The 12,711-nt window shown below is 32.0% G+C and overlaps 1 protein-coding gene across 1 annotated transcript; it reads right to left on the bottom strand.

Annotated features, from left to right (window-relative positions):
• Positions 1 to 1,090: 1,090 nt before the first annotated feature.
• On the bottom strand, positions 1,091 to 1,636 carry LOC140435675 (uncharacterized). The gene has a single exon (XM_072524395.1). It carries the CDS (start codon positions 1,634 to 1,636, stop codon positions 1,091 to 1,093), a length of 546 nt encoding a protein of 181 aa, XP_072380496.1.
• Between the last annotated feature and the right edge of the window lie 11,075 nt (positions 1,637 to 12,711).

Here is a 12,711-nt window from a genome sequence, read left to right as displayed (position 1 = left end):
TGGATTACCTTCACGCTCAAAACCGGTAACATATTTACTTATTACTCTTATAAATCAACATAGGGGAGAAGGGGGTTACTGTGGACCATTTTTACTTATTAGCAAATTAAAAAATATGTATAAGATTCTTATTGCTGAACTTACCTCACATATTTACTGTAAACATCAACTCAACTTTCGATGTGAATATTTTATTTGTATTTTTCTTAATAGAACAAATATTTTGATTCAAATCGGAATCAATAATTTGTCCACAATGACCCCGTGGTGGGGTTAAAGTGGACAGAGTATGGGGTTATAGTGGACGCATAGTAAAACATATACAGGAATACTGAAAACTTTATGTTAACAAAAAGAAACTACGATACATTATAAGAACTGAAATTAATATTAAATGAAAATAATCTTCCGTGCCTTTTCGTGCCAGTGTCTACTGGGTGCTCCAAAATTCCGACAATATCGTTCTTGTCGACAACTGAGACATCTTCAACTTCGGGAAATACGAAATTATTCACTTTTTTCCTTAAAAAATTAATTTGTACCTCCACATCTCGAATATCTACGATTTGGCCAACATAGTGTGTTACCGATTTTTTACCCATAAATTTTACAAGTACGAAATCATTTTTCTCCATTTGTTTGTCCATAAAAATATCGTTGTCCTGACCATCATCTTCTATCCAGCCTTCATCCTCTGATTCAAGTATTACTTCTGTAGAAGAATTGGAAGAGGAAGATTCTTTCCTACTCCTTTTTGGTTCATAGGAAAGAGATTTCTTCACTCTATTCTTTTCTCGCATTTCAGCTCTTTCTTGCGCACGTCTTTCCTTCAAATCTTTAGCCTCTTTTTCAGCTTCCAACTGATCTTTTACTGGTGTGCTCGTGTAAATAGTCGACTTTTTATTTTTTCTTGCTTTGGAGTTTGATGAGCGATCTGCTTTTAGAAAAGGGCGGCAGCTCTCAGGAGTAATTACAGCTGTTGATGTAGTTGCTACTGATGGTGAAAGCGTAATGGGAGCTACAGGTAGCAGTCTTGTGGAGATTGAAGCAACTTCTAATATTCGCTCAGGATCTTCAGGATTTCTTGGGTTCATTGCTGTTCATCGGTGAATACAAGACGATTTATTGGCCATAAACCAGCAGATCTGAATCCAGATGTTATATTCTTCATTGTAAATGCCACAGGAAAAGCAATACCACACAGTTGAGCAACATCATATATTTGTACAGGTCTGCCTGGATGATTTTGAAGCCAGTCTCCCATTGCAACCCGTAATGCAGCTTTATAAGAACCATATACTGCAACATCTAGCGGCTGTAGTTTGTGGCTACAATGTGGCGGAAACGATAAAAGAGTAATTCCAGATTCTCTAGCTAAGTTTATAGCTTCCAAACTTATATGACTTGAATGATTATCCATTAATATCAGTAGAGGGTTTTCTTTAGAAGCACTTAAGTGCATTTTTATGTGCTTTAGTACTTCTAAAAATAATTCCGCAGTCATATAGCCAGACTGATGAGCCAGACCAATGCTCCCTATTGGTGCACCATCTAAGAACCGGTCTTTCATATTCTTCCTGGGGAATATGAAAACTGGAGGTATTGCTTGTCCAGTGGCTGTTATAATTCCGCACATTGTAACATTTTCACCGCGTTCTTGAGAGGCCACAGCTCCTATTTGTTTTTTTCCCTTTTCAGCTATACGTTTGGGTGGTGGTAAGACCTTGGGTATACCTGTCTCATCTAAATTTATTGTCCTTTCTGGCCTTCCTTTAAATTTATCTAAAACTCCAATGTAATTATCAAAAAATAAATCCACGTTGGATTTGTTAAAGGCTGCATCTCGTGCTATGCTTGTATTTTCAGGTTTTCTAAGAGATAAATCTCCATGTCGTTTCATAAATGAATATATCCAGTCCTTTCCTGCTATCTTATTTTTAGTCCAATTCGAAGGAATTTCTATTTGTAGAGCACTATCATACTCAAAAGCTAGGGTACAAGCCTGCTTGTAAGTCAAGCCATAATGTAATCGAGATGCCTTCTTAAGATAATTGACAATGTGTTGTTCTTGTTCATCAGAAAATATTTGGCGACCTCGAAATTTATTGACGCCAGAAACATTCAAGCTAACAATTTCTAACTCATCTTCGTTACCTGAATCATCACCAGAGGGTATATTAGCATCTTGAAGGTTCCTCTTAGCCAAAATGACTCTTTTGTGAAGCATACTTTTTTTCAATTCATATTTCTCTGCAATATTTCTCAAGCTTCCTTTTTTTCTTAGGATATCCTTTATTGCACGCTCTACAACTTTTTCATCAATATCAGCTCTCGCCGTTTTTCTACTGTAAGTCCTCATCTGAAACAAAAAAGCGATTTTTATCACATGATTTTTGGAAATATAATCATTTGTGGGGTTAGTGTGGACAGCTGATGGTTTGTCCACACTAACCCCGAACGCTATGTTTGACAGTAACAATGGAATGACGTTTCGAAAAATGATAATTTTATCTCATTCCATATCAAATTTAGTAATTAAATATTCCAGAAGTCATACACTAACTTAGGTATACAATTAGTTCAATAACTTCAATTTTAGTATAATTTTACTTACCGTGTGAAATAAATGGATACAACACACAAAATCACTTTCTGTCACTGGCGGCCATATTATAGAAAATATTTCAACCAACTTTTACGTGGTGTTCGGTGGCGTTAATAGTCACTTCCTGAACAGACTGGGCGGCAGATTTAAATGCGAGTTTTTAAATAATTAACTATGTCCACACTAACCCCATGTCCACACTAACCCCCCTCTCCCCTAATACTAAAAATATTAATTAGGTAGTATCAGTTTATTATGGAATAAAAATATTCTTTTCCTGACAACAAATAAAAATTATATCACATAGTAATTTATTTAAAAATTCTATTTTACACATAACACATGGTTAATTGTTTAAATAAATATGGGTATTTGATTAATATGTGCTAATTTTTTGATAATAAAAATCGCTAATAAAAATTTGTGATTTAGGTAAGTTCGGGCAACGCCTTACGTCACAAAAAATTTAATAAATTTTTAGTCAAATATATTCCTATGAGTAATCTATCTTCGTGACATTGAAAAATAAGTAGTGATGCTTTCCACAGCGAAGGCCATTATTGATAGCTGTTTATTCAGTCAATTACTGGAAGTCATTGAACTATTTGGTACTGAAATATTGAAAACCACAATCATAGTCAAGTGGGAATTTACGGAAAAAAATTGCGGCGAAAAGATATTAATTTTGAAAGATGCAGTTAGCTTTTTAGGTAAATTTTATTGTTGCATATTTCATTCATATAACCATGGAAGACATTATCGAACATATTACAAGGCAAAAATGGAGATGGGCAGGACATGTTGCAAGAATGAAAGACGACAGTTGGACAAAAAAATTGCTTGAGTGGAGACCACGGGCTGACAAGCGAAGCCGAGGAAGACCCCAACGCGATGGACCGACGACCTCAAAAGAATCGTGACCAATTGGATAGCAGAGGCGCAGAACAGAAGCAGATGGAAAAGTCTAGAGGAGGCCTATGTTCAACAATGGACAACTCAGGGCTGATTGATGATGATATTTCATTTAACAAATTAAAAAGCATAAAATATTCAAAACTATTTAAAATTTTGTTTCTGATATCTTCGTAATCAACATTTTTATTTAAGGAACATGACACGTTTCTTCAGACATCTATACTATATAGCCTTGTTACCAGAATACTACAATAATTATACTTTAATTATTGTATTTAACGTTTAAAGACAACTTGAAGTTCACCTTTAAATTAATATGTGTTATTTTCGGAAAAAAAGACAGATTAACCTATGATTTGTCACAAAGGCAACAACCTTTTCAATAAATATTTCGCCAAACTAAACTACTAAACACAAAAAATCACATGTTGTTTACGAGATACCATGTATTAACTGTGAAGGTGTCTATATTGGGCAAACCAGTCAACTGCTTCATTTCAGCATTCGTTCTCACAAATATGACAAGAACAACATCACTGAGCTCACAAAACATGAAAATGAGAAGAGGTATAAATTTGACTCCGAAAACAATAAAATTTTAAAAACCGAGCAAAATAAAAAGAAGAGGGAGATATACAAATCAATTGAAATAAAAAGAAATACCGACGCAATCAATGACAAGAAAGATACACTGAACTTAAATAAAATATATTTCAATCTGATTTAAATAATAATAAATATAACACCATAAAAGACTATTAAAGTTATAAAATATCTCTACTTCACCTTTTTTGAAAACATCAACAATACGACTATATAAAAATAAATATACAGTGTGGATATTAAGTCTTACCCACCCTAGTGAACTCCGTTATTTAAGACAAAGATGAAAAACGCTCGGACCCGTCAATTTTTATTTTAATAGAGGTATTTTATAACATAAAAAAAATGTCACCCCTTTCATCCTCTTCACTTGACAGCTACCCCCTCAGATTTTTTAAATGACAATGGGGTTCGTGCGATAGTTTGTTGGAAAGGGTTTGAAAAGAAGAATTCTAAAATCTATCACAGTTTACTTTAACTTTAAGGATCTGTTTTTTAATAACGATTTATTGTTTGGAGATACACTTTGCGATACAACAATACAAAAGTAGGTACACTGGTTTTGCTTTAATATGGGACATTCGGTATAACAAAATTTATTTAATTTTTATTCTTGAACGTTTATACCGAATTATTTTTTTGCAGAATAAATAGTTTTGTGTCGTTAAAACATATCATGGTTAGAACAATTTTTTAAATAATCTAGTTGGCGTGTATAGTTTTTGTCAACTGTCATAAAAACCAAGCAATTAGCACTGTTGATTGTAAAGAATATTGACAAGAACTTGAGATTTGGTGAGCTTTAGTGGTAAACTGTAAATTTTTAGTATTAAAAATTCAAAACAATCAAAATGGCACAACCTCGTAGATTAGTAGACAAATGTGAAGCTGTTTTAATATTTAGCGAAGCAGGCCGTAACTAGCATGAAGCTGTGAGAATATGTAATGAACGTTTTCCGTATCGTCCAATTGATCGACATTACTATAGACTACTTGTCACCAAATTTTGTGAAACTGGTTCTGTCGAAAACAAGAAACGGGATGGTAGAAAAAGATTTCTGAGGAAAAGCAAGTAGATATTTTGTCTCAATTTGTAGTAAATCCATCCAGTTCAACTAGAAATGCTGCTCGCGAATGCGAAGTAAGTCACAGGACTGTCTTAAACATTTTAAAAAAGCAAAAATTTCATCCCTATAAGATGAAAATGGTGCACGAATTGATAGAGGATGATCCAGATCGACGACTGCAATATTGTGAAACTATGGATAATAATATTTCACAAGATCCAAGTTATTTAAGACATATTTGTTTTTCCGATGAAGCTACATTCTATTTAAATGGTCATATAGATCGACAAAATGTAAGATGTTGGTCTGACGAAAACCCTCGATTGTTGTGTGATGAACTCTGTGTCGAGAGTGTCATACTCAATTTCCCACTAAATTAAATGTTTGGTCAGGTATACTAGGGGATCACATTATAGGCCCTTTTTTTATCGAGGGCAATTTAACAGGGGAAAGCTATCTTAACCTATTGGAAACACAAATAATTCCTGCAATTCATGATGTGCTTAGAAACAATCCAGGCGAATTCACCCACGATATTATTTTCCAGCAAGATGGAGAGATTGTATCCGAGAAGATGGATTGGACGTCGTGGATTCATTGAATGGCCACCAAGATCACCAGCTCTTACTCCTCTAGAATTTTACCTATGGGGTTACCTTAAATCCAAACTGTATGAGAGCCAGTTGACGACAGTTGATCAACTCCGTTAAAGAATAATCGAAGAATGTGATAGGATTGATATGCAGACCCTACAAAAGGTTAGGGAGGCAACGAAACAAAGAATCTATTTCTGCCAGGAAGTAAATGGAGAACATTTTGAGCATCTCCTGCAGTAATTTAAGTTTTCTTTAGGTTAATTTGCCAGTTCCTTTAATTTTAAAGATGTAATTTAATACATTATTTTTTGTATATTTTATTTTAAATAAAACCATTACGCCATACAAAATTTCAAACTTATACATTTTTGAATTATTCTTTTCAAACCCTTTCCAACAAACTATCGCACGTCCCTCATTGCTATTTAAAAAATCTGAGGGGGTAGCTATCAAGTGAAGGGGATGAAAGGGGTGACAATTTTTTTTATGTTATAAAATACGATAATATTAAAATAAAAATTGACGGGTCCGAGCGTTTTTCATCTTTGTCTTAAATAACGGAGTTCACTAGGGGGTGTAAGACTTAATATCCACACTGTATATTAATGACGGTAAACCATGAGATATCAAATATCAATTTTTAACTTCTGTCAATTTATTAATGTCAGTGTACCGCTTTACGTTTTGGTAAGTTTTTTTTATATAATTTACAATTACTTTTGTTCCTAATGTTGTACATTTTAAAATCTTGACAAAGGCAAGAGATGGTTCAAGAAACTCCATAAAGCTATATACCTATATATATTATATATATATATATATATATATATATATATATATATATATACATATTAATATTATTTCCTGTATAGTTTTCATTTTCTATAATATGATTATTTTTTAAAGTTACTACTGTTTGGGTTTTTACAAACAATGAACAACATTTTTATTCGATAAAAATGTTGAAATCCTTCCTTGAAAAGTAGCAAGTCTAGAGGTCCTCTCCGTTTCGATGAACGAACTTCGCCTTCTTATTTATCTCAATGTCAAGGTGGCCGGTTGGATTTAAATTATAAATCAGGTATGGGAGGTTGCGAGGTTATATTCAAGACGGATGTAGTAATGTGAAGTGCTTTCTTCTCGTTAAAACAGGTGTCTCGTTTATATGTAAAAATTGTTCAATAATTAGATTCATATATACTTTTGCATATATATATATATATATATATATATATATATATATATATATATATATATATATATATATATATATATATATATATACTAATGTGATATTAAAAGTCAGAGGTGCGCCAAGCAATTAATTAGCTAATTAATTAATTAATTAAACTTATTTAAATGATGCAATTATGATTTTATCACACTATTTAATTCTCTTATCTCAGGGTTATATTCGTGCTTCAATATATATGCTTTACATATGATAGGTAAGGTCTAAGGAATATCGGAATAATAGTCATATATGATACAAAATTATATATTGAAATAAAAATCACACTCAAATATCTTAAACAAAAAATATCTCATATAAGGATTATCAAAATTTTGTTCTACGTACGTGAACCTTCAAAATTTAATGTTATACACCATATAAATTAAAATTTCAAATCAAAATTGTTGTTCTATATCTCCTGATAAATATTTCTATCTTTTCTGAACCAATTAAAAAAAAACTTTATTGATAAACAAAAACTGACGAATGTTAAAAAAACTATCTCTCTGATGATGAGTTGTCCAAATCCTTGTTCCTTGTAGCCTACACTATCTATTCTTAGCAGTTCCCTAGGTACTCAGCAATCTTACAACAAATTATTGCGAGCCTCTCGTCTTCAATGATCTCCTTCAGATTCACGTATCGTTCAAAAAAAAACTCTAGCCTCTTCTCCTCTCGATAAACTGAATCTCTCGTTCCGGCCTGAACAGTGACTCTTGGAATATATAAGTAGAAAAGTATGACTTACAATATTTTACTGGATCAGCTTCCGTCAGGATACACTTAGTCCACGAAAACTCACAAACATTCACTTCTAATGCTTACTATCATTTGGGAACCGCCAAAGAACTACGACTGTTCGCCTTGCACCCTTGGAAAACAACTCATGATCTTTTTTTCCTCTAAAATCTAGCTAAACTCTCATTCATCTATCTCTCCCACTTTTTTTCACTCTTTGCCAATCAAAGTTCGTCATATTTATCCCCATTTAGATAACAAACAACAACCTTAACTACAATTATAACTTTCCTAAAAACTATTAACATGTTAATCGTTTCTACAAATTCTTAAAAACTAACGGAGAAATATAATTTCTAAATTCTACCCTATTGTCTTTATTCACTGTACAAGTCCATTTGGAAAACCCGGTGGTATTGTTCAATTCACTACGTTCACTCAAATATATTTTACAAAGAAAATAATTTATGCATATCTTAAATTTTGTTTACTACAGGTAATCCAAAGATAATGGACTTTCATTTCTTTGAAATATCTTTCATAGTTTATCAGTTGAAATATTTTAAATTATTATGTTTTATAATTTGAAATATATTAAGAGCAAACCAATATTATTTTTAATTTTACATAGCATAACAATATATATATATATATATATATATATATATATATATATATATACAGGGTGATTGATTAGTGTGGGGTAGCTCAGTAGATCTTTTATTAAAATTAGTTACAATCTTACAGGGTGTTCCATAAGATGGTGGCAGACCAAACTTATGTTTTTTTTTAAACGGAACACCCTGTATTTTATTTAAAATCTGCTTCTCTTTCACATCACAACAATGTAAAGTTTTATTATGTTATACCGGGTATTTAAAAAGTTATAACCAATATTAACCAATAACCAATCGTATCAAGTTTAACTCCTTGTATAAATAAAAAAAAGTATAGGAACATTCATCTATTGCAACTATAGTTTTTTAATAATTGTTAAAAGTTATAAAATATATTCGTTTTCATAATATTCGTTAGATCAAATTCAGGGTAAGCCAAAATGCAAGTACATTATTTTCTTGGTAATTTTAAATAGAACACACTGTATTTTATATCACTATCGAAAAGAACTAATATCGTACTTCAAATATACTTTATGAAGTACTCCCTATACCTAAAGTTATCAGTTTTCGAGTAATTTTTATTTTTCCATCAAAGTATTAATTTGGTAGATATTTTAAAGTTTACCAATAATTATTGTGAGTGATTTGTCAGAAACTGACAGTTTGACATTATTGTTTATTACTTCAGTATTGGGGTACACCGTAAATTAGCAACAATTATTATTTAGTAATTCAGTAATTAATTTAATTTAAATTAGCAATAATGAATTTTACTACTGATGAAATGGTAGATATGATCTGGATATTGGGGAAATGCAATAAACATTCATTAATATCAGCTAGAATTTGTCAAGAACGGTTTCCAGATAGGCGGCAACCTAGACAAGATTCATTTAAAAAATTGAAAGATCGATTTAACTGCACTGGTTCAGTGAATTATGAAAAACATGAACGAACAAAAACTGGTGTGACAGAGGAAAACGAAATGAGTGTGTCTATGGCAATTGCAGAAAACTCACACACAAGTATAAGGAGTATTTCCAATGAACAAGAACTTAGTCACTACTCTGTTCAAAACATTCTATCTAAAACCAAGATGCACCTTTATCATATTCAAAAGCACCAATAATTAAATAATGATAATTTTCAGAAACGAATAGTATTTTGTAAATGAGCCTTAGAAAAAATTAATGAGCAGAGATTTTTTGGATTATGTCCTATTTGGTGATGAAGCTACATTACATCGAAACGGTTCTGTTAATAGGCATAACTTTCACTACTATTTAATAAGTAATCCATACCACATAGTAACACATAGTCAAACAAGATGGTCTCTAAATGTGTGGGGAGGTATCGTCGATAATCATGTAGTATTACCATATTTTTTTAAGATAAAATAAATGGTAAGATTTATTTAGATTTTATCCTAAATCAGTTACCGATATTATTAGAAGAGGTTCCACTTAATAAACGTGAACAAATGTGGTTTCTACATGACGGTCCTCTTGCGCACCACAACGAATTAGTACGTAGTGAACTTAATGATCAGTTTGGTAAAAGATGGATCGAAAGGGATGGACCGGTAAGGTGGCCCCGAAGGTCACCAGAATTTAATAAAATGGACTCATTTTTTGGGGTTACGTTAAGAACGAAGTATATAAAATAGCTCCAACAACAAGGGATGATATGAAAAATAGAATCCGAATTGCATTTCAAAATATTTCTTTACAAATGCTTAGTAATGTAAGCAACTCTTTCAATGACCGCTTTCAAGTATGCATAGATGTCTTGGGAGGTAATTTTGAACACCTTACTTAAGTTAAAATTACTGTTGTTTTTTATTTTTCTATGTGTTGTTTTTTTTTTTTATTTTCCGTCAGTTATTTTTTATAAATTCTATTGGAAATAAATTGTTTTCTTTTCTGTGTCGTTATTTCGTTACTGAATTAATAAACAATAATGACAAACTGTCAGTTTCTGACAAATCAATCGTGGCCAACTCACAATAATTATTGGTAAACGTTAAAATATCTACCAAATTAATAGTTTGATGGAAAAATAAAAATATCTAGAAAACTGATAACTTTAGGTATAGGGAGTACTTTATAAAATTTAAAGTACGATATTAGTACTTTTCGATAGTGATATAAAATACAGGGTGTTCTATTTAAAATTACCAAGAAAATAATGTACTTGCATTTTGACTTACCCTGTATTTTATTTAACAAATATTATAAAACGAATATGTTTTCCAATTTTTAACAATTATTAAAAAACTATGGTTGCAATAGTTTAATGTTTCTATACTCCTTTTTAATTATACAGGGAGTTAAACTTGATATGATTTTCAGGTAATATTGGTTATAACTTTTTAAATACCTGGTATAACATAATAAAACTTTACATTGTTGTGATTTAAAAGTGAAGCAGATTTCAAATTTAAAATAAAATACAGGGTGTTCCGTTTAAAAAAACAAAAGTTTGGTCTGCCACCATGTTATGTCAGTCCTGATCTAATAACAGTCTTACAGGGAACACCCTGTAAGATTGTAATTAATTTTAAAAAGTGGAGTTCAAAGCTTTCTACAATTTTTATCAATAACTTTTTTTTGTAATTTTTACTATAACAGATCTACTGAGCTTCCTCACACTAATCAATCACCCTGTATAATCCTAGTGATATCAATATTTCATATTGTTTAAACAACTCCTTACAACCAACCATGTCAATAAAACATTTTGATCATAGTACTTTTGGTTTGATAATTATTTAGGGAAAATAAAACAAAAGGAAAATAAGAATACCATACGTAAAATGCAAAAGACCTATGCATTAGTTAAAAGAAATTACTAGAGACAGAGATCTTTGGAGACGGGCAATACACATTACGGTGACCGCTACACTTCCTCTGGGGGGTCACGATTGTAGAGAGAGATTTAGAACAAGTAATGAAAGGTCTACAAAAAGAAACTCCTTTTAGCAAAATTTATAACAAAAAACTAAACTTTTTTTAAAGAAACCATCCATCGATCAGAAGCTATTCAATGACATATATGACTGGTCACTTACCACATCAAAAGACTGGCTACTATCAATATTCATACCACTCCCCAAAAAAGCCAACGCTAGGAAATGTGAATAACATAGATTCCTAAATCAATGTTTTGACAATAATAAAATTGCTTCATAAATCCGTTTTCTATAATGTCAAACCACCATTCCAAGTAGAAACAACATCAGTCTCGACTTACTGTAATAAACTGCAGCTTATACAAGTACCTATTCCATTTGCATCACAAGTCATCGCCTGCACGGGATTGTCATTTGTAAACAAAACGTTCAAGATTCTTCTTCTTTTTAAAGTGCCCTCTCCTCAATGGAGGTTGGCTACTACAATTTTAAACTCTTCTCTATCTTCAGCTGTTCTTATTAGCTGTTCAAAATTTGGCCCTGTCCATTGTCGGATGTTTCTCAGCCACGATAGTCTTTTCCTTTCTAGGCCTCTCTTTCCCTCGATTTTTCCTTTCACTATAAGTTGGGCATATTGGTACTTATTATTTCTCGGTATGTGGCCTAGGTATGATGTTTTTCTAACTTTTACTGTGTTAAAAAGTTCTCTTTCCTTGCCTATTCTGTGCAGCACTTCTTCGTTTGAGGTATGCGATGTCCATGAAATTTTGAGTATTCTCCGGTAGATCCACATTTCAAAGGCCTCCAATTTATTTACGGTTGATGTTTTAAGGGTCCACGTTTCAACTGCATGTAGAAGAGTCGACCAGACGTAGCATTTTGATAAACGTAGTCGAATTTCGAGTTTTATTCGAGAATCACAAAGCACTTTTTTATTTTTTCGAAAGATTTTCTGGCTTGTTCTATTCTCGATCTTATTTCTAGATCAGGATTTAGGCTGCTATCGATCCAACATCCCAGGTACTTAAATCTATTGACCTGTTCTAAAATGTGCCCATTTATTGTGTAAGGTTGAGGTACGTTTTGGTTTTTTCGGATTGACATCACTTTGGTTTTTTTAATGTTTATTTTCATACCAAATTGCTCACAGGTCGAGTTGGTCTTGTCGATGAGTCGTTGTAGACCCAAGTCGGAATCTGCAATTAACACTGTATCATCGGCGTATTTGATACTGTTTATATTTACGCCAATGATTTACGTTCAAGATTGCTGCAATAAAAACCACAGATGTTAAAAGTAAAAAAAAAGGTAAAAAATGAAATTATTAGACAGAAATTATTAAGAAAGTCTGTGTGGGAAAAAATACGAGAGTTATGAAGGTAATGTTGTAACTGCGAGAGTAAGGTTTGAAATACTTGCCAA

This window comes from Diabrotica undecimpunctata, chromosome 3, assembly GCF_040954645.1.
Source record: "Diabrotica undecimpunctata isolate CICGRU chromosome 3, icDiaUnde3, whole genome shotgun sequence".
Classification (NCBI taxonomy): Eukaryota; Metazoa; Arthropoda; class Insecta; order Coleoptera; family Chrysomelidae; genus Diabrotica; species Diabrotica undecimpunctata.
This window is presented reverse-complemented; position numbering and strand designations above follow the sequence as displayed.